The following is a 24,380-nucleotide window of genomic DNA, read 5'->3' on the forward strand; positions in this document are numbered from 1 at the left end:
TAAAATTTGTAATATGACTCAAACTGAGACAATATCTATGTTAGTGTAAAATAGGTGGTCCTTCTGATGTTGCTGGACTCCAACATCATTCCTAGACAGCATAGCCAATAGTGAGGGATGAAGGATGACCATACTTGCTCCTCAACTCCCACTGTAAAAGGATGAGCTACAGTGATAAGGACAATTATTGAACAAATGCTAAGGGCAAATATAGGAAGTCAGGAATAGAATAGCAACAAAAACAGTCTAGTTCCAGCCTCTCAATTATAAAATATAAACTGTAATGCTATAAAGTGTGGTTGACAGTGAGAATCAGAAAGTGGAAAATCTGCACCATTATAGAATGGGGGAAAGTGATGGAAGGAACATGTGAGTGATTCTTTAAGTCCACTCCTGGTTTGCTTAATTATGGTTAATTATTGGGAATATTATGTGCAAACTAAAACATAGCTCACTTGTATTTGCAAAAAAGAAAAAAGAAGAAATAAATAAATAAATTGGACGATACATTATACAGGATACCTACCCACTAAAATGTTACAGTTTGCACTGTGGATACCTTAACATAGGTCTATTCATGAGTACCACTAAAATGTAATGAGAGCCAGCATGGCATAGTCGTTTGAGTGGACTATGACTCTAGTGATAGGGCTTGAAATCCCTGCAAAGCCCTGGAAACCCACTGGGTGACATTTAGCAAATCACACACTCTTAGCCTCAGAAAACCTTGTGATGGGTCCCTCTTAAGGTCACCCTAAATTGGAAATGACTTGCCAGTGCCAGTGTATTCTGCTTTGGTCAGCCCCACCTAGAATATTGTGTCCAGTTCTGGGCGCCACAATGCCAGTGCCACTGTATTCTGCTTTGGTCAAGCCTCACCTAGAATATTGTGTCCAGTTCTGGGCACCACAATTCAGAAAGGACATTGAGAAACTGGAGCGTGTCCAAAGGAGGGCGACAAAAATGGTGAAGGGTCTGGAAACCATGCCCTATGAGGAACGACTTAGGGAGCTGGGGATGTTTAGCCTGGAGAAAAGAAGGTTAAGAGGTGATATGATAGCCCTGTTTAAATATTTGAAAGGATGTCATGTTGAAGAGGGAGCAAGTTTGTTTTCTGCTGCTCCAGAGAACAGGACCTGGAACAATGGATGCAAGCTACAGGAAAAGAGATTCCACCTCAACATTAGGAGGAACTTCCTGACAGTAAGGGCTGTTCGACAGTGGAATGCACTCCCTCGGAGGGTGATAGAGTCTCCTTCCTTGGAGGTCTTTAAACAGAGGCTGGATGGCCATCTGTCAGGGATGCTTTGATTTGGATTTCCTGCATGGCCGGGGGTTGGACTGGATGGCCCTTGCGGTCTCTTCCAACTCTATGATTCTATGATTCTATGAAGGCACACAACAACAACAACAAATGTAATGGTGTAAAGTGCTCTTAAATGGGATTAAAAGTCCTCTAACACCTATTAGGCATTTTTTGCTGACTAGATCAGAATTTATTAGTTTTATAGCAATCTGTTTATTAAAGTTTTTGGCCCCCTGCCTTCACATCTCTGTACAGGCAATATCTTGAAGTAATAAAATCTGAAAGGAAATTTGAAATTTTTGGAACTAATATCTAGCAAAAACTGGAACTTCAGCTCATTCTCAACCACTATAACCATACCCATATGAAAAAGATACACTTCATCTAGAAAATACTTTGGAGAAACTAGAATTCTACAGTTAGAGAGCAGCCATCAAGATGTATGCTCATGCTTAAAAGATATGTATGCAAAATGCTGCAAGAGGAAATTAGAGATGTGAAGGGCCTGAAAACACTGTTTATTTCTGAGGTTCTTTTCCTGAGCATTTAGTTGGCCCCATACAGACAGGCCAAAATAAAGTTGCTTTGGGTCACTTTGGAGGTATGCTGTTTAAATGATGCATGCGTCCTAAGAGTCTGGAAGCTGCGCCAAAGCCACGCTTCAGTCCTAAGGCTTACGTACTCTAGATCATTGGTTCTCAAATTAAGTAAACAAAATTAGTTTGTCTCCCCTGTTCTTTCATAGTCCCAAGCAGACATAATGCCCTAATTCCAATAAAAAGAACCGAGAAAGTGACCAGAATTGTGGTGATCTTTTTTTAACCATTTCTTTCATAATTCTAGAAGAAAATATTCCATAATCATTTTTTTCCAGAAAACAACGGGCCTGTACTCATTGGAACAGGAGTGTGGCTTTGGCGCAGTTTCTTGACTCTTCGGATGCATGCATCATTTAAACAGCATACCTCCAAAGTGACCTGAAACAGCTTTATTTTGTCCTGTCTTTATAGGCCTGTTGTTTTCTGGAAAAAAATGATTATGGAATATTTTCTTCTAGAATTATGAAAGAAATGGTTAAAAAAAGATCATAACAATTCTGGTCACTTTCTCAGTTTTTTTTTTTTTTTTGGAATGAGGGCATTATGTCTGCTTGGAACTATGAAAGAACAGAGGAGACAAACTAATTTTGTTTACTTAATTTGAGAGCCAATGACCTAGAGTATGTAAGGCTAAAGCTGTTCTGTATATACTAAGACTTGCTGATTAAAACTGCACTTTTCTTTTCCTGACTCCCTCTTAACCCCACCTCCCTGTCTTATGAGCCACCCAACATGCATTTCAGGTGTTTTATTTATTTATTTTAACTTTTTAAAGCAATTCTGGAGCTCTGCAACTGCAAGTGATTTTAAAAAATAAATAAATAGAAAAATAAATAAAGGCAATCAGAATTTATGTGACTGCCAATATTGCAACTAGCCCAGCTGTGATGTTTCACATGTGGGGATTAGTGTGATTGGGAGGTCATTGACAGGGTTTTCCTATCCATGAAAAGTGACATCCTAAATGCAGCTATGGGTTGGAGGTGTTGTGTGCTAATATCACTAAAGCCACTTTTTTCTGCAGCTAATCATGGTTTAAAACCTTCATACAGTAATCGCCTTTGTCAATTAAAAACTATACCCAATCACATATTCAGAAATTCTGAAGAAAAATTTCAAACCGTTCAATGTATCCTTCTCTCTTCCTGAACAGAACATTTTTAGCTCAGCATCTCCTTGAGTTCTGTGGCTGAATTCTTCTCCTTTGATACTCTAGTAACAATTAATTAGAGGGGTAATATATATGCATCCATCAGTTTTTGGATGGAAAATATGCATCATACCTGTAACTTGAGTTGGTGCTATTACTTGACTGGCACTTGAAGTAGAGACATCTGGGCCAACTTCAACAGGCACAGGAGGAGAGGTTTTTTCAACTACTACTGTGTGAAAGAAAAGGAAAAGCCATTTATGTATGAGGAAGACATTTTTAAATCCATGCATGGTTTACTACATTAATAAACAAAGGAAAACTGTGGTCAAGCCCTGACACAATAGGCTTCCAACAGGTACATGCTATACCTTCTAAAACCTTCCAAAATTATAATACTGAAGCAATTATATATCTTTTTAAATTACTATTGGCTGTATTTCTAGGCAAGACATGAGTACATGTGTTTACAAAACTATGTGCAATCCTTTCAAATGTTATAAGTCTTCCTAAATATGCAATATACACAGAACATGAAAAGATTAACACTGAAGGGGTCCTGAAGGGTTACTAACACTTTTTTTTTATTCTGAAGGTTTACTGACACCTTTTTTTATTCAAGCAGGTATCAAACAAATCTTGAGCACTGTCAGACAAATAAAATCATGTATCACAGCCTAGGAATCACTGGAAGATTTTAAAAAACAAACTAATAATATGTTAATAATTCCTCTCATCTTCCACTTGTATTTGGGTGCCTAAGAGGCTAAACAGAGCGGGCAAAAGGGCAAGCAATGGAATGGAGTGGGGCTGTGGCAGCGAACACTGCATGCCACTATCAACCCCCTGCACAGTGGATGGCATTACGGCACTCCTTTGGCACAGCGCTCAGACACTGCATGCCAAAAGGAGTGCCGAAAAGTGCCGTGGTGGCAGTAAAGGTGCCCTTTTTCTGCTCCCAAAAGGAACAGCATTTTGCTGCTTCTTTTGGGGCTGGAAAAATGCCAGATTGGGGCATTTGTGGTTGCTTCAGCCCTGAACCGGCACTCAAAGGGGCAGTGGCAAGCTGCTCCTTTGGGGCTGTCTCTTTTGCCCCTTAGTAGGTATCCAACAAATTCAGAGATGCAAATATAGGCCTAAGGACATCCAAGTCATTCACCATTTCAATTCAGCCTACAATTCACTTTACTCTCAGGCATGTACACCTCCATATTTCCTGTTCCTACTCATAAAATTTGTGGGCATAATCAACCAGACACAGCTGCTGCACAACCTCCATTGAGTTTAGTAGATTCATCATCAATTCTCGACAGCTTGTGATTTATGGCCACAATCCACAGCTTCACGGGGCTCCACAAGCATATTGCATGAACATTGGAGCTTTTGCCTCAGAGTATATATTTTTTCCTGTCTTCTTTCTATTTCTTTCAGGAATATTCTTTTATAGGTAGAAAAAAATACAGCTGATCCTCCATATCCACTGATTCTGCATCCACGGATTCAACTATGCTCTGCTTGAAAATATATATATTTTAAATTCCAAAAAGCAAATCTTGATTTTTCCATTTTATATAATGGTACACCATTTTACTACACCACTGTGACTTGAGCATCTACAGATTTTGGTATCCAAGGGGGCTCCTGGAACCAAACCCCAGTGGATGCCAAATTTTTAATAAATTCCATATTAAAAACACATACCAACTAATCTGCTAATTATGAAGTTGCCTTTCTACATTGTATGCCATGAACAGAACCAGAAAAGTATGCAAGATAAATAATAATTATGTGATTCAGTTGTTATACAATCGGCTTTGCATATCTGTGGATTCATCCACAGCTTGAAAATACATATCTTTAAAAAATATAAATTCCAAGAAGCAAACCTTGATTTTGCCATTTTATATGTGGGACACCATTTTATTATGCTATTGTATTTAATGGGACTTGAACATCAAAAGATTTTGATATCCACGAGGGATCCTGGAACCAAACTCCAGTGGATACCAAGGGCCCACTGAATAGGCAGGCTTTGGAACATTCCTACTGTTTGATCTATTACAAATACTGAATTGTAATGCTAGTATATACAAACCAGAACAGTATCACAATACAGGTTGAGTCTTCCTTATGCAGAATTCTAAAATCTAAAATATTCCAAAATCCACAATGTTTTTGATCATTGATATGACAGGGCAGCAGTGAAGGTAGGGAGGGAAATCACAAGTTTCCAGCCAAACTTCCACAAACAGCGGCCGCAGTGGGTGCTGTTCCTTCACTACCCACGTGAAGTGAGGTCTAGAACAGGGTTCAGCAGCAGTAGTTGCTGGTGAACGTCTCCAACCTTGCTCATCCTGCAGTTGCCAGGTGGCTGGTTGTGTTCATCTGGAAGGAGAGCACAAGAGAGCAGCCCCACAGCCACACTAGCTCCCTGAGGGCAAAATGAGTGGAAGGAGGAGTCCATCTCCCACAAGCAGTGGTTCATGGGCTCTATCGCATTCAGGGCAGACAAACATGTAGAAGCAGCTGTGACACCAGGGAAAGGGAAGCAGTGTAGCAGTTCTACTACTGTGTCCCCAGCCACTGTTGCTGGCTTCTCCTCCTCATCCAGTGGGAAGTACCAGTAATAGGTGTGCAGTGACGCCTCCAAAGCAGCACTTTCCCTGTGAGCCTTGGCCAAGACACAGAGCCAGGAGAGCTTAAGTCTGGCCTATCTCCCCCTCTCCATGCACTCACTTCAGCCTGTGGAAGAACATGGTGAACAGAACTGCCCCCTCCCCACAACTGAAAGTGAGAAAGGCCCTGATATGTAAGTATTCCAAAACTGAAAACATTCCAAAATCCAAAATACACTGATCCTAAGCATTTTGGATAAGGGAGACTCAAACTGACTTATTTTGTACAGCAGTTAGGTCCCAAAGATTAATAATGTTGCAAAGACTGACTGTTGATTTTTAAACTACTGTTTGATTTTTTTTTTTTTTTACTATGTTGCTCTCCTGTTAGAAACAGAACTATTTTACAGATACTTCCTTTTTAAGGCCTGATACAAACATAACATTAACAGACAAAACAACATAGTGGTAACCATGATAAGGAGATCAGGAATGTGACATGGAGGTATGAACGTCTCTCCTCCCACCTTGCAAGTAGACATTTCTCCTCCTTCCTTGAATAGAATCAGTTTTTAAAAACAGATAATGCTGTTCAGAAATATCGCCTTACAAATTGTTAAAAACAAAATCAATGAAAGTGCACAAATACGTGCATCTTTTTTACTGCACATAAACAACCGAGGAGCAGATAAAATCAACTTCAGTTAACATTTTAAAAAGCTTTTAGACAACAGAAAGGTGTTTGCCTTCCATTCTAGATGTAGGATGCAACGATTGAAAATACATTTTTATTAGTTGTAACCTGCACAGCCTCATAAGATAGGGACACCTGATGAAGAAATTCCAATGATGAACTCAATGTATAGGCAGGTATATGTAGGAAAAGGCAATTCTTTCTCTACCCATATTCTTAGACACTAACAATGGAAATTCTAGCAAATCTAAAAAACCAGGACAAGACAACAATCAAACTGCAGAATTAGTGGAATCCAAATTAAGATGAAAAAAAAAATGACTTTGGGGCCAGCTTCAGGTGGCACTGCCCACCATCTGCCCAGCAGAACAGCATTCCCTTTTGCAATCTAGTCATGGATGGATGTTGTTTAATTATGAACTGACCTGATGTTAGGCAACAGCACCATAATATTCAAAGGAATACTGGCATGACAACAATTATCACCACAGATGGGGGAAGAAGTAGAAAGGGGGGTGGGATGTCCCCTTTTTCCCTAGTTTAACTGCCCCATCACTGCTATATCTCTACATGATACAGTAACAGGGCAGCAGCATTAGCACGAAACATGGTTAGCAAACCATTATGAGCTTTTAACAGAACAGATTTTAATCTAAGCTCCAAAGCTACCCATGGTTTCAACAAGCCCATTAGCTAATTAGTTGAGTGAAGTAAGAATTGATTCCATCTGGCCTCAGAGGGAGAGAGAAAGGCCCAGCTCCATTGGCTGGTCTGAAAGCTCCCGGCTTTGAAAAGTGGCCTCCGAAACACACCCGAGAGCTAGGATGTAGCCGGGCTGGTAGTTAGCCGGCAGAATCAGTGGCGAATTACATGCGATAATTCCCGCCTGCAACCCATGTCCTGGCTGCATCCTGTTAGGGTGCAGGCGGGTTAAATGTGCGTGTGAAAAGCTCCTGCAAAGAAGAGCCCTCCCTCCAGTCCATCTGATTCCATCTGGCCTCAGAAAGAGAGGGGGGGGCAGCTCCATAGGGCCTAGCCTAAACAAAACAAGCTTCATTTATATACCTCTCCATACCGCCTAAGCAATGTCTAAGTGGTTTACAACTGTAAGCTAATTTGCCCCCAACAGTCTGGGTACTCATTTTAGCGACCTTGGAAGGATGCAAGCTTGAGTCGAGCTTGAGCTCTTTTGTTAGTCTTGAACTCACAATCTTATGGTTTTAAGTGAGTGGCTGCAGTACAGGCATTTAACCACTGTGCCACCAGGGCTCCTAGAGTAAGAAGGAGAGCCCTCCCTCCAGTTCATCTGCCATGGTCCAGCCTCAGAGGAAGAGAAGAACGGCTGGACCTGATCGCCTTTCCTACTGCCATTCCTTTCTCCTTTTGTGTCATGTCTCTTTAGATTGTAAGCCTGAGGGCAGGGAACCGCCTAATTAACCATTTGTAAGCTGCTCTGAGAACCTTTGTGGCTGAAGAGCAGGGGATAGATACAGTGCTCCAAATAAATAAATAAATAAATAAATAAATAAATAAATAAATAGCATTTCTGATTCTAACCCTGGTCTAAGAGCCAACCAAATTCTTCTAATTTATGAATTGAAATTAATTTCTTTTGTTTAATTAAATGGGTGATTGTATGATTTAAATGTAAATTTAACTAACTGTATGGGGAAGATTTGCAATGAAAACAATGTTGTTTCAGAGGTTATTAGCAACATGAGGGAATCAGCCTTGTGTAGTTGTTTAAATGTTGATCTCGGACTCTGGGAGACCAAAGTTCAAATCCCTGTTGCATTCTCTCAACCAGAGAAGACTACAAGGGCAAACCTTCTTGGAAGAAAACTTGCCAAGTAGGGTCACCATAGGATGTAAACACTTGAAGGTGCAGAAGAACCAGCAACATGAGGGATTACAATATTAAACTGAGTAATTTAGCATGGTCTGCCATCCCCACCCACCCCAATTCAGCACCACCTTTGGGAAAAGATGCTTTGCATTGAAATTCATCATGAAAAGGTAAATCTCTTAAATATATTGTAGCACAGCAGGTATATCACACACTATACTTTGCAGAGGACCTAATATTGCATTTGCACTTCTAATTTAAGCATGCTTGGATGCAGGAATCCCTCTTAGAATTCAGAATTTATTTCTGATAGAATCCAAAGATTCTAACATAGATCATTAATCATACATAGATTGAACTAACACACTCACACACAATAACTACAAATTGTGGGTGCACTACAAAACAAAGTTTGATTTGCTAAGACTCATTACAGCCAATTGGATAACACAGCATGTTGAACATTTACTATGGCTGCATTTGTCCACACATTTGTTGGGCTATTTCTTGTTACAACTACAGTACTAGAAAGTACAGCTCATAGCTGTATGTATAAGGGGTACCTGAAATTATACAACTGAATATCAAGGGTAGCCATTCTGTGGTTTGGGAGCTACATCTGGTTCACTAGTGAGGGAAAGCTCAGAAGCTATTAAATTAAAATAGTAAAACTTATGTGTAGAAGAGCTACAATACAGATCAGCTCTTGATTTCTCCTCAAGTTGCTAAGAGAAGGCGGTGGAGCCAAAGATGTAATGCTGGAGTGTATATAGTGGGCCCTCCATATTGGCAGGAATTCAGTTCTGCCCCTCCCTGTGGATGCTAAAAAATGTAGATGGTCATGCCCCATATTATAAAAGGCAGGCAACATGAATGTGTGCACACATTGAATAATACTGGGTTTAATCATTCATGGGGGGATGAATTCGGAGTGAGAAGCCAACATTTTCCAAGAACCCACTCTGTATGTGTGTATATTTATATATCTATATACACACAGAAAAGATGCATTAGGGTAAAAGGAATTGCTTGGATTTTTGGTTCTATTTAAGAGAAAAAAATCCGCAACTGAGATGGCAAGGCAGGAGGGAAAAAAAATTAGATCAAAGATGTCAGCACCTAGTCGACATGAATGTGTACAGTGACAGAAAGTGATGAATAAGCATGTGGATGGATCCTTCATGATGTAGTGAAGGTTGGTACATATGTCATCATCAAAATACAAAGATAAGTGGAAATTGTCTCCGCATGATGACACAAAAATGTAATTTATAATGTATAAGATAATTATATAATATTTCAATCTAGTGTGGATATGTCCTTGGGTGGTATATTGTTTCACAGGATATAGGTCATGTGTAGGCTGACTTAAGACCTTACTCCCTCCTTGAGGCAAGAAATGGCATGATTGGAACTGTAAGTCCAAGAGCATTTTTTACACAGAAAAAAACAAACCCTGAAGAGGATTGTAAAATGCACGTGTGCACACTAGACCTTTTTTATGCCGTATAAGTAAATGGCAACTGTTCATTCATATAGTAAAAAGGAAAGTACTAATTAGCTTGTAAATCTGATGCAATTTCTAAACCACAGTTGACTTTACTTGAACAAAACCTTTTCCCTGTTTCTGGTCAATGTAGTGGGCAAGCAGCATGTTTTACCCCATCCCAAATTGTTACAACCTGTTTGCCAATAAAACTGATTAAGAGTTAATTGAACATAAAGACCCTCTAATTGTTGGTATTGCTTCTTAGGAGATTATTGCACTGCCAATTCCCGTTGGGATAGACACGTGCTGCAACCATAACAGACGGATCATATCAGACAACCCCATGGCCAGGCAGTAGGCAGCCCATATCCAATCCGAGCTTCTCCTGCAGTTTTTCAAGAACTGGATTAGATACAGGCTGCCTACTGCCCAGTACAGGGCTGTCTGATAAGATCTGTCTGCTACAGTTACAACCTGCATCTGTCCCAGCAAGGAATTGGTGGTGTGATAATCTCCTAAGTGTGATGCTAGAAGAGACAAAATCTCAGACTTCTAAGAGTAGGATAAAAAGAGAAAATTAAGAACTAGCTGCTACGGATAGACAAACACACAGTGACTTAAGTCTAATGCTCCACTCACACTGCAGTGCCAATGGTAAACTTCTCCCCCCTCCACATTACAACTCTTAGCCCCCCCCCCCAAAGAAAACCAGCTTCAGAGACTTCTCTTTTCTCTGTAGCAGGATACTGGGGCGCAGTGGGCTGTAAATAGTAACATACCTGAAAACACCCACACTTTCCTGTATACTATGTTTATATTTTTCTCTACACCAAGAAATTGTTTTAAAGTTAAATCATATTAAAGCAAGAAATATTGTTTAATATTGCATGTATTATCATTTATTACGCTATGCTAAAATCAATTTTATTATAAACACCATATAAAAATCTTTATTAATACTTTAATGAAGCATTTTATGTATATGCTGTGGTATATTTTAGATGTTGAGTATTTTTTTGTAATAAATTATAGCTTCAAATTTCTGTAGGTCCAGATCACAGGACTTAAAAAAATATATCCATGGACAAGTTCCATAGAGCATTGCACGGTGGTCCCTCCATACTGGCAATCTATTTTTGCTATCCATATAGGCCCCCAGAACTAAACTCCTCACAGATGACAAGAGTCCACTGTACTGTGTAGAAGTGACCACCTGCTCCGTATGCATGAGCAGAAAAGATGCATAAACATCAGGTGCACCTAGGTGACTTATACAGCATAACTCACAGCCCTTGCCATGATTCATAAATGCTGTCAAATCCTGGACAGGTAACCTTGCCACACCACTGATTAAACGTAACTTCCCTTGAACTGGAGGGACAGAACAATATCAGAAGTATCAATATAGCCTGTAAGCCATGCACTGTATAGTTTCTAGGTAGGGCTGTCGTTTTCTGGGACTCAACTGATTGTGCTAATGTGAAGGTAGTTTATGTTACTCCAGTGAGGAAATTTGTAAGCCATACCCCTAAACATATGCAATATATTTCATATATTTAAACATACCACTGGTACAGTGGCTTAATAAAAACTCCTATTGTTTTTAATGAAGCATTTATTAGACTTCCAGTGCATGGTACCAATTTTTTAAAAACCAACATTTTATTTTTTATATTTTGTTTTGCAATTCCCAAGATACCACAAACTGTACAATTAATTTTGTGTACCTATGGAGACATTGGATTTGTATGAGTTGAACAAGAGCATGCTTTGCACAAGACAAATTTATTTGTAGTGTACATTTTCATGGGCTAGAGTCCATGTCATCAGATGTATGAAGTACAGTCACCCCTCCTAATTTGCAGGGGATCCATTCTGGCCCTCCCCCCTCCCGGTGAGTTAGGAGACTCACAGATAATCAAGCCCCATTGAATGAATGGGGTGCGCTCCTGTGTGCAAGCATAGGGCACGCACTGTGGAAGTGTGCCCCATTCACCTCAATGGTGGCTCACCCCTCCACGGATCATCTAATTCACTGATTTCAAGTCTGTGGACTTGGAGGGGCAACTATACTACATTCATTTGGCAAGTATGCACACTACCCTGAGGTAGTAGGGGAACATTAAACTTGATATTAGCTGTGATGAAATGTGAAATGAACAGTGACTAGTTGTGATTTTTCAAGTCACTTCAAACAATGAACTTTTCTTTAAAAGTCAAGATTTCTTTGGAAAAGGATTGAGAATTTATGTCCACAAAGACAACATTAGGTTTAAATGAGGAAAGGCATCAAAAGAAAGTAGGAGTAAGCCATAACTGACAGTATTTTCTAGTACAGGGCGATGTTTTTTGTTTACTTCTTCTGCATATATAATGTTCCCAATCTTCTTACAATAGTCAGATCGTTAGAAACATGCCCTAAGAAGTTGCTTTCCATTCTCTTTTTGTATCAATAAATTTCCCTCTTCCTTACTTTTGCACCACTGTTTACACCTGTGTTCATGTCAAGCAGAGTCTACACCAAATCTGAGCTACCTATACTTAGATGTTGGACTGCAAACCCCAAAGCTACCCACAGGCTATGCGAATAAACGTATTAACTTATATGACTAACACTCTATAAGTGTTAGATCTCCAAAAGGGAACAGCGAGGAGAATTTGCAGAAAAAAGGCAGTGAAGACCATACAGCTAAATTATCATCTGCACTAAAAGTGATAACATGTACCACACAACAAATGAGTAAACCTTTAAAAAATTTAGTGCCAAAAACTCTGTTAAGTGTAGATTTACAAAGTAGTGTTAAGGACACTGTAGGTATGGGCTGAAATCTCAACAAAAATATAGACTCACCGGGCAGCAATTTTTATACATAATATTTAAAAATAATTTTGTGCATAAAACAATGTTTGTGTACAGTGAACTACCAGAAAGCAAAGATGTCACTATCTTAGCCATCTATGTGGACAATTTTGGAGTATTTCAGATTCTGCCATTCTGTATAAGGGATATTCAAGCTATCCCCTAAAACTGTGTATATTTTGGTAGCCTCATCTGTAACTGAAAGGATTTTGCAGAGAGAAAAGGATATAAAAATAGTAATAGGAATCAGATTTGGGAATAGAATTATCAGAGAAACAATGGTGTACAATTTGGGCAGTGTATTCCAAGGAAGAACAGAGTGGCACTAGTACTTCCCTCAATGATCAAAGCTTGGGACACTATCTCAATGAAGAAAGATTAAAATGTCTGGTCTTTTTTAGTTTAGACAGAATAAGAGATGTTTAGAGAACATAACAGAGATTTGCAGAAGTAGGAATGACAAAGTGAAAGGATTAATTTTTTTCTCATTTACAGCTGTTTCAGACAAAAGTAAGGAATTTTGGTCTAAACAGCTTTAAACAAGGGGTGAGTAATTGTAGCAGGGGCCAAATGTTGCTCTTGCACCCAAGTGGACGCCAGTGCCATTAAATCAGTAGAAACTCAGCAGAGTTTCTAACTCTAAAGTGATCAGACATCCCTTCTGGTTTCAGATTTTGTGTGGTGTATTGGATTTGGTGTGTGGTTGCTTATGGGGCTTTGCAAGAAAAAAGTGAAGGACAATATTTATCTTTTCCCAGTGATAATAAATGACAAATTAGTTTTAACTCATCTGATGTCAGTAGTCTGGAGAGCTGCAGTGGACCAAAAGGGAGGTACAGAAGACTGTGGGGTATATTTTATTTTATATATTTTAAACTAATAAATAACTTTAATAAAAATCTGACTAAAGATTAACAAATGCATTAGAATAATCTGAACAGATAACAGTCAAAAAGTCCCACTAATTCACTGTTTATGAAGAAAGTGTTGGTGTACAGAATGACTAAGAAAAAAAGAAAGAGGCATGACTTCTTCACGGATATATTTTGGAAAAAAATCCAGAGCAAGCAGACATGTCCTACAGAAAGTTTTAATGCTGCAAATGCATTAGTATGAACAAAAAATATACTACACATGAAACAATGTTTTAAATTGGACAACAAGACATTTTCAATTTGGATTTTGAACTACGGTACATATTTCGGGCAGGACAGTCAAGAAAAATTTACCTTCCTTACTTCACTTCTTTGTCTTGAAAGGACTTGAAAAATCTGAGCCTGTCCCTTTTCTTGAAGAAAAGACTTGTAACATTCATACACTTATCAACTGTGTGAATGGATTTTAAAAATAAACAGCAGATGCAGGAGGGACAATCTGCACTTGGACTCTACTGTGAAGGGTGGAAGGGATTTAATTTTTGTCTCCTCCACTACTAGACTCATTTGGATAGGAGGGGGACCAAACCTACTGTTTAGAAGTGAGGAACAGCTCTCATTGACAACAAAGGACATTTTTTCAAAGGCATGAGCAGAGCCCCCACTCCTCCTCCTCATCATCATTATCATAATCTCTTATGACATTCATTGCTAACTTGATTCCAGGTAACTGAATTTATAGTAAACTTTGTTGTTCTTTCATTTTTCCTAATCCTATTAAACATCTGAAACCCTTTAAATGATAACAGTGAAACAAGATACATCTTTCTATTTGCTATCCCCCCCTCCTGCTCTATTTTTTCAATACAGGTTATAATCATAGATAGATATAGATACAGATAGATTATGGAACTGCCTCAATAAAACAAGAGAATCTCAAAATCCATGGTAGATTTTGATGTACAATTTTAGAATGTGGTTTAAATACAGTCCATCTTAAAATAAGGTGCATAAAGAAGTAATGGAATTATTTCTTTATGCACCTAATTTAACCTTCAGGCAATTTCCAATACCATGTATACTTATTTATCTCTGCACAATAAAAACTGAATGCACTCTTTTACTACAACTTGCTTTTTTAAAAAAGAATTATTAATCACATGAGCTTTAATTTCATCATTCAGAAGACACACTACCTTGCCTGTGAGATGCTTGTCATTTCATTAAAAAATAATAATTCTGTGCATGTGTTTCTGTGCCCAAGCACATAGACTGATTAATCACCTTTTAACTTATTAAAGATTCATTAACTGGTTAACTGAAAGTTCTTTAATTGGCTTCAAGTGGTTAAATGATTGGTAGGGGTTGCTGACTTCTGATGGTTTCATAATGCCAAGAATTTCAAAATTTTCCCCATTGATAAGGCTGCTGAATTAAAGAAAGATTGGAGGAAAAAATAGAAAATGGATTTGCATGTTAAAGGACTGAGATTAAGTTCTGATACAGAAAACATATTTTCTGGTCTAAATTTGTTCTCCAAGATAACCTGTTCACTACCTGTAAGTATATATGCAAGCTAGTGACTATTTTGTACCTGGCTCCAAGTGGTGAGCTGTATAGTCTGCCAGCCCTTGAATTAATCTTACCGATCAAGTAATTTAAACATTACAGCCCCAATTTACTTACAATATTATAAACATCACATAGGCCTATTTTACTAAGCTCAAAATCAAAAACTAGTATTAAAGGCTAATAAAGTGTCTAATAAGCAGTCTTTTATTGCTTTTTCTTAATATTTCTCATAGACTGATGATTGAGGTAAGGAAGTTATCTAAGGAGGATATAAAGAGGTCTTAAGATGTGAACAGTGATCCCTTGTTGGCTGTGGTAATTACTTCTCCAGTTTAATTGCAAGTATTTTGGTTTGTTACAACATGCCTTCTCACCTTATCCTGATCTTAAAAGATACATTGCTAGAATAGACAAAGAACATCTGTTCCTATGTACAAGAAACTGCTTCCTATATAGAGGCCAAAACCCAGCCTTTGTTATAGGATAACTTCAACAAGCATTGAATTGAATATGTAAAGTCTGATTGGTCTGTAACATGATTAGACAGATCTAGAGATTAGATCCAACCATACATGTCAGCTGGGATTTTAAGAAATTTATTCCAAAATGGTAATTTTCCAAACTCTGGATTTATCTTCCACTCAGAATAGGTTATTCATTTCCAACATACTTCAACAGGTGCAGAATATACATCTGATTATATTATAGATGAATGAGACCACTACATGACAGCAAGACCAGTTGTAATACATGTTGTGCAACTGGCCACATAATTCTAGCCTTGACATTATCTTCCCCCTAAAAACTACCTTACCTTTTAGGTCTACGATCGTCTTGTTTCCAAACCTGCCCTATTCCCATGACTTAAAACGACAACACCTAAACAAAGAGACTTTTAAACAAGACATGCAATAAATACTTTCCCTATAGTTCTCTTCAATATGTGTACATTTCTGACTTGAGAACACATATAAAGGTAGGATCTGATCATTAGCAATTAAAAACTAGAATCATTATTTAGATGGTGAACCAAGCAATATACAAAAAAGTCACATCCATTTCTCCAAAGCAAAACTACATATACATGTGTTACTGGATTTGGAACCAGCATATTGTCTAATATTAAAATGATGTTGAAGAGCTGGATTTATAGGGGGGGGGGATTAAAAAGGCAGAAATCACATCTTGAAAAACAACTGGACCTTAAAAGGTACCATTCTAATTCAGGAGGATAACTGACTTCAAAATGAGACCTGCCCGATTCAGATATGAGATTCAAATATACAAATGGCCCTCCATGTCCATGAATTCAACTATCCACATCTTGAAAATATTTTTAAAAATATGAATTTCAAAAAGCAGATCATGATTTTGCCATTTTATAAAAGGGACACCATTTTACTATGCCATTGTATATAGTGAGACTTGCACATTCATTGATTTTGATATCCATGGGGGGTTCTGGAATCAAATCTCAGCAGATATCAAGGACCCACTATATTATGGAATGGAACAGAAATGCAGGGATTTTTAAATCACTTGACCTCGATACTTTAGCAGTGTTTTCTGTTATACTCTTTTGAATGCCCACACAAAGTTGCTTCTCAACTACTGTTCATCCGATACACAAGCATACTTGTAGCTATACTAGAAGGAAAACATTTTAGAAAAAGTACTCACAACACTCCACACACTGTGTATACCTGCCTATGTTCTGTTCACCAATAGCATGTTGGCAATGCGTTTATTTTTGCACATGCGGCAAGCCTTTTATTTTTCTTTGCTGCTGCATTAATGTTAAGCATGTTAAAACAGGACATTTTGAAGCTGCTTATTTTACAGGCATTTGCAGAAATCATGCAAAGACTGAGACATCAAACTAATGAAATCAACTTTTAGAATGTTTCATGAAAGAAATGAGAGAGTGAGGAGTCATCGTTCCCCAACAACAACAAAAAAATGATTCCAAATACTTGAAGAGGAATCCAACAGGATTCTGATTCCAGCATGAGTCACAAACATGTGGTCAAACTAAAACATAGTCCAATATAATTGTGTGAATGAGAGAAGAAATTTGCAGCACTATGTGGTTTGCAGGGAGCTAGTTACCTGGTCCAGTTCTAGTTTTTTTTTTACACAGCAATCAAGTCCGACACTCTGAAAGTGGTTCCTAGAACAATGCAATCAGGTACTAGTATGGCTACCCTTTAAAACAAGTCATATTTTATACAAGCATTTTACATACTAGAAATTACACAGGAAAAGAAAATACATGCACATATTTAGACTAAGCTACATCAGAAGATCCTTTTCCACTCTCACCTTCTCGCACAGCCACCTCTGGCTCACTTTTCTGTGAGATGGTCAGTGCCTCCACTGGCTCTTCCTTTGCTGGGAGAGGTGGAGGAGAAGTACCTTTAGCAACATGATGAGTAATCTGGGTCTTGCCAATGACAGGTGGCTGAATTCTAACTGCAGGGTGATGATATAGCTTGTTTCTGTGAGAGCCAGAAACCGTATAGCCCATTCCACCAGGGCAGATTTCCTTAAAAGCAGCTAGATTTGGGATGGGAAAACATTCCTTTTAAGAGTCTAAAAGTGAAATACTTTTGACACACTGGAAAAATATAATGAAGAAAGCCTCTTGACATTAAGAACATTTTGACAATTTTTATCTCTTCTACATTTAACCAAAATCACAGAATACATAAGAATGACATTGCAAAAGTTATGTGGGGATTTAATTTGTGGCTTCCTAAAAAAAAGATTTGTGTTGAGTTTAACCCACTTAACTCAAACTTTTAAATATACTGTTACATTCATAGAAACTAAATTAAACTACAGGAGTCTTAAAGCTAAATTAAGCTTTATAATTATGTGAATTAGTCTCAAATTTGCAGAATCTCTTGTTTCTGCGTCTCCTGTGCCACAATCATGATAAAAAAAATAAACAAATTAAAAGGTTTCACTTTGGAATTACCAGGAATCCCTCGTTGCATACAAAATTGAGGGAATTCTAGTTAAAGCACAGCTAGTTTAGAAAAGCCAGGATCAAACCACAGTTTACTAACATGGCTTGTTCACTAACCACATTTAAACTAACAATAGTTCACCCAGTTTGAAAGTAATGGGGAACTCTGTTTAGTTTAAAAGTGGAGGGAGATGCTTTTGATTGGCCAAGAGCTGCTCCAGAAGATGAGTAGGGAGTATATGAATCCATATCTCTTTCTCATAATGCTAAATCACAGATTAACGTAACATATATTACTTTAGAATAGATAAGGAGCATTCATACACAACTTGTGATTCTTACTGTAGCAAAACACTAGAATTCATTACTTCTGTAGCTTTTACAAAATAAAGAGGTAGTCTCATATAAAGTAACATGAGAATTGTAGCTGCTGCCACACTACAAAATTAATGCCATTCGACACCACATTAACTGCCATGGCTTAATGCTATGGAATTTTGGGATTTGTAGTTTTGTGAGATGCTTAGCCTTCTCTGTAATGGCACTGGTGCCATAACAAACCAGAAATCCCAAGATTCCATAGCATGGAGTCATGACAGTTAAAGCAGTGTCAAACTGCAGTAATCGTGCACTATGGCAGCAGCCTTAGACTATCAGTTCTGTTTTATATTTTCTCATTCAGTAGGTCGATCCTTCAGATCTGATTCCCTCTCTTTTAAAATTGATTTCAGGGCAATAACTAACCTTATACTGTATATTTATTATTGTGCATTATATACTGTACCATGATAAAAATCCACCTTACACTATGTGGCATTACCTCATTCTTTTCTAAACCAAAAACTAACCCCTGAAAACAGCAATGAAGTGCAAGGGGAAAGGAAGAAGGCAACATAAGCCTTTTCCTGTTGGCCATGTTCCCTCTCAAAAAATTATTTTATTTCATTTATTTCAAGGATTGATAGCCCGTCTTTCTCCTACAATGGGATTCATTGATGGGCAATTAACTGTAAAAGATCTAACTGGAGATCTAGAGCTCTGGAAAATCCAACTGCAAATTAACTGCAAGAGATCAAGTGCTTTCTCTCTTTCTCAGACTTTTGCCATGGCCATTTTAAGCAGGGGAATTCTGGGATCAGTAGTCCAAAAAAGTGACTCTTCCAAGCTACGAGCAGATCCAACTTTGCCCTCACATTTCCAAGACCTGGAATAAACTGCATACATTCTAGTCCAAGTGTTTCACATGTCCTGAAAGCATAAGCCTATTGATCAGTGAGACTTGGACATTTTAAGGTTTTATAAGATTGGAATTGGTCTTTGGGTTGTACTAGAAAATGTTCATGGCTATCAACCCTCAGCTGCATATATGTTTTAAGTTTATTCATATGAATCATGGGATGGGAACCTTTGTATAAAGAAACTTCATTGAGTGAGTGGGGAACAAATCTTCATGTCATAGCAAAACAAAAGGAAAATATTCTCTTTTATTAGTTTATGCTATTTTTAGTATGAACTAATACAACCAACGCAACACTACAGTGCAGGAAACTATGCTAGATACACCAGGTTATGCTCTATATAAAGTACAGAGTGTCAGTGCAAGCATATGCTTTTTCTGGGAACCTCTTACCTGTTCCTGGAAGGGGACATTTCTCACAGTGGGGGCCCCAGGCTTTGCCAACACTGCAACAGCAGAGCTGCTTGCTGAGCTGAACAGAGAGAGGGTGCATACACTGCTTTCCTGCACTGACAAACCGGTAGCAGGGCCCTTTCTCTTCAGTGACCATGGGATTATCAGCTGCAGCAAAAAGGGAAGGAGGACGCTAGAGTTTACATGAGAAACAAACAGAGAAACACCACAGGAGTTCCATCACCAGATTAAAAAGAAGGACTGAACTTTTATATAACATCATTAGAGATTTAAAAATGGTGATGTCTTGGGACAAAAAAAATCACTCATGATCATATATAATATCTGAAGTCAAAGTAATGCAACATAAAAGAAAATAAGCCCATATTATTTAGGAATAAAAGCAGTGTTCAAATTAGATGCTGCCATGCCCAACAACACAGAATTAGAAGATAGCCTTCTTTCCCATGCAGAAGCACTGAAGCAGAAGCTTAAAGCAGGTGAACAGCAAAAACACAGAACATTGACAGATCATACACTCTTTCTTCCAACACTTAAATTATGATGCTGTATCATATGGGACTGAAGAATGTTTATACTGAATTGAGATGAAAAACAATTTTACATCACTGAGACAAATCTTTGAAGTAATTACTAGTTACAGTTTACAGTAAAAAAACATTTGAATAGAACTAAATACTTCCCAATAGCAACACTAACCAAGTATCACAATGATTCTATTTTTTCCTGTTATCTCAGATTCATATGATGAAATTCCCTACTGAAGTTTAAAATTCCTTTATGCAACAGGACCAGTAGTATGCTTGATCTTAGCTCAAATTAAGATGTAGCACCGAAACAGCAAAACTATATCCAGCTGTTACTTACAGTTAAAACCTCTTTTGACAGATGATGTTTTGATTACAATAAAAGGAGGACAACATTTCACATGGTTTGTGGATACTACCAGAAATGCCAACTCACATGTGAAGTCATGTTTATACCAGGCCTACACAATCTGTGGTCCACAAGCTATTATGACAGTCTGCTTGTTGATGAACTTGTATTGGTTCTATTTCAGACTTCAAATGCAAGAGAGTTGTCAAGAGCCTGGCAAGGCAAAACATACAGCTAGTGGGCTCCAGAGAGTGTGGCAGATCACAAGCTAGGAAACCCGGGATAATTTGATTTAAAAATAAATAAATAAAATCACTCTTTTCATTATGGCCTATATCCCAAGGCTTTTTTATTAAATTCAGCCAATTTTATCTGATGGAATTAAAAAAAAAATACAGAATAGCCAGTCTGACTGCTAATCATAACTAAATGTAAATGCTAAGTTTCACATGTCCCATTTAAATGAATGGAAGTTGTACAGCAGCAGTGATTGGTAGATTCTTTGTTATATAGACTTAATTACAGTTGATGTGAAAGAAATAGTTGTTGATGACTTCCTTGTATCTGATGACAAAAGACCTTCATTGTTCTTTCAAAATTACACAAATGGCAGCAAAATAATTCATTGTTGCTTCTTAGAAATTGAATTTCAGAACTGTTTTTTCACTGAAGTATCTGTGTCCACACTATGCTCTTTGAGGATTTTGGTATGTGGTTATTAGGATGAGAATATATGCCCTTGTAAGTTTATAGTTGAGGCTGACATAAGACATAAATTGTGGTAATGATAAGCAACAAACTATACAAACCTGGAATATTTTAATTTTAAAAACATAACATCACTTTTTTCACTACATCCTATATCTTAAGGCTTCTTACTGAATTCAGCAGATTCAGTAAATTCAGCTGAGGAATGGGGTAAAGTTATGTGAACACACTTAACACAAACCTTTACTCGTTAAAAACCATAATCTTAATCTGACTTACCTGGGAGTAAACTCTATCACAGTTTACTCCTGAATGGACATATACAGGATTGAGCTGTAAATCCAAGTAGTTTTAAAGCAATAAATACATAAATATGTATTTTGGCACTCTAAAGAACAACATACTCACATCCATGTAATAATAGGAGAAAACTATAATGCACTTACAACTATATACTGAGATAGTTCAACATTACCATTTCTAGTACATTGTTTTTTAAAATCTTCCAAGAGACTAAAAACAAGCCTACTTCCTGGTTTTTATCACTGGATGGACACCCAAAAGTCCACTATGTTAATCATTTTTAGCAATTATTGATTACTATAAATATGTGATACTTTGCTATCATTCTGGCCTTTCCGAAACATGAGGCCAAAGCTATGCTTTTTCAGATAATCCTCTCCGAAATGAACTGCGTATGCTCTGAAAATATAGATTCTGCCACTACCAAAACTACCAAAATTAGATTGAGTATTTTGATTTCACTTGGAATTCTATGTGTCACTGTTGTTCTTCCTTACTGTTCTATTATTATTATTATTATTATTATTATTATTATTATTATTAAACTTTATTTTTAAAGCACTGTAGATTTACAGTTCTTTCTCTTCTTTCCCCCCAAATACACTATCCTTCTCTATCTGAGCACTGATTTATTTGATTTAAGGAGGGGATTTCTCACTAAACCATTGTCCACAGGAAAGACTGCTGTTAAGACATCTTGGCTGAGATCCTACCTCAACCTGGTAAACCAAAAGGTCAGTTGATTAGCTTTGCTCTATCCCCTTCACCACACATATGCCACCTATCCTCACCACCCGAGTACCCTTTCAAGCCATTTAGTGGCCAAGAAAATAGGTGGTGGCCAGCCACTGTCTGACAGTGTTTCTGCAGCTGGCCACAGTTTGGTCAGCCCCACCCTCCTCACCACTAAATGCCTGTTGTTGGGAGCACCACAGCAGCATGGAAGTAAGTTGCATGAGAATGGGTTCACTGCAGACAAAGGCACTAGATACCTCCAACAAAACGCACTCATGAATACTTTCATATTTACACTTTTCTAAGCTTTCATGAGAAATTGTTACTTAGCCCATTTGTCAATAAACCGATTCCCATTTGGGAGCAACTATATACTTCAGCTTTACATTCCCTTCTCTGTCTTTTCATTTCAAATAACAGCTAATTCATTCCCTACTATTTTTCTCCATCACAGCCATTTACAGGTGTCCCTTGGCAATAAAGTAATATTTGAAAGAGATGACCAATTATATGGCCAGTAGAAATCTCCATTATCATGGCGGAGGGGTAGAAACTACCAACAACAGTTCTGAATATTACCATAAGTAACCTGAAAATGTTTATCAGTGATAGCTCAGTTCACAGATGAATCTTATCCATGCAACTATATGTCTGAGCAAACCAAGAAAAAAGGGCACTTGTGAATCATTTCTAACACAAGGGTCAAGCATTTTCCAAGACATTTGATTGCAAAAAACTCAATGAGATTTCCCCCCACATTTAGCATTCATGCTAACAACAGAACCTGCACCACAATGCCACAATATGGTCTACTCTTATTCAGAGTTCCAGTCAGTTACCCCTTCATTCTGATAACCCTTTCCATTTTTATTCCCATAGGTTTTCCATTCCCCTCAACTCAACAGTAATCCAATATACTTGGATACTAAGCATAATCAATTACAATGGGGCTGTATAATTTTCTCTCCTTATGAGTTTATTTGTATGCCTGTAAACCATTTTGGCCACATAACCATTTATTTTCAAAGAATGAGGGCCATATTTCATTTGATTTGGTAACATTAATAGAGACAGTACATTGATTGTCAAGAACGAGAGATTACACTCCACAATTATTAAATAAGGCCTTCTCTGCACTGGCTAGAATACCCCAGGGACGGCCCAGAGTATCCTGGCCCCACAGCTGCCCCATTATGCCCCTGTTACCTTGGACTCCATTTCTATGCTGTGGTGACTGTCTACACAGGCATCCTCCTGGGCCACCTGCTTACTTGCTGGCACTGCAGGTTGCTCACTTCTGAGGTCAGAATGAGGTTCCCAGTCACACTCAAATGTTGTGACCTAATTCTGAGCTCAGAACAAGCAACCCGCAGTGGCAGCAGATGTGCCGGGTGGCCCAGGGGAACCTGCACAGACAGCCACTGAGGTCTCCTCACACATACCGAGGGCTCCAGATCTTCCTGGAAGATCCTGAGCACCAGGTAATATGCCCTGAAATCATATGCCCTGACTCTGGTGCAGGAAATGCTGGACGTCATCCAGACTGAACACAGCAGAACCAGGGTACCAGCAGTGCATCATCCAAACAGGACAATCCTAAAAAAAAGGGGGGGGGGCAGGCCTTTTGACCAATGCATACAAGGCCTATAGAAGATGCACTTTAGCATTAAGGCCCAATCAAAATGCAGTTCATGCTCTAATTATTTCAATACTCTTCAGGACAATGTGCCTGTGATGTCCCATTTATCTCTGAAAGTGAAGAGCCTTCTCCTTATGCTATAATTAGAGATTTCATCAGTCCTTTGGATACTTACCTAGAAGTAGGGCCTACAGTACATAGTGAACCTTCTTCTTAACAGACAGGCGTGGGATTGTGTATGTACCCAGCAACAACATCATTTTCAATATTGGCTAGCATAAAGAACACCATTAATAACTAAGCACTGATGATCACCTCGCAAGATATTTTATGAAATATTTTATAGGTCTTCTTGAATAGGTGGGTGTATAGAACAGAAATGATTGAGAAATGTATACATTAGAAATACAAGAGATATCAGAATATAGTTCACATGATGATGAACGAGACAAAATTTCATATCTTCTAATTAAAGTATTAGAATAAACATT

General features: G+C 38.1%; 1 protein-coding gene across 1 annotated transcript in view; it reads right to left on the reverse strand.

The window, feature by feature from the left end:
* Positions 1-24,380, reverse strand: part of LTBP1 (latent transforming growth factor beta binding protein 1) — a 198,152-nt gene that overhangs the window by 75,164 nt on the left and 98,608 nt on the right. Inside the window, 3 exon segments of the mRNA XM_042461184.1 lie at positions 3,189-3,287; positions 17,329-17,562; positions 19,608-19,775. Of these exon segments, the coding sequence (XP_042317118.1) occupies positions 3,189-3,287; positions 17,329-17,562; positions 19,608-19,775 (501 nt within the window).

The sequence above is a fragment of the Sceloporus undulatus genome, chromosome 1 (genome assembly GCF_019175285.1).
Source record: "Sceloporus undulatus isolate JIND9_A2432 ecotype Alabama chromosome 1, SceUnd_v1.1, whole genome shotgun sequence".
Taxonomy (NCBI): domain Eukaryota; kingdom Metazoa; phylum Chordata; class Lepidosauria; order Squamata; family Phrynosomatidae; genus Sceloporus; species Sceloporus undulatus.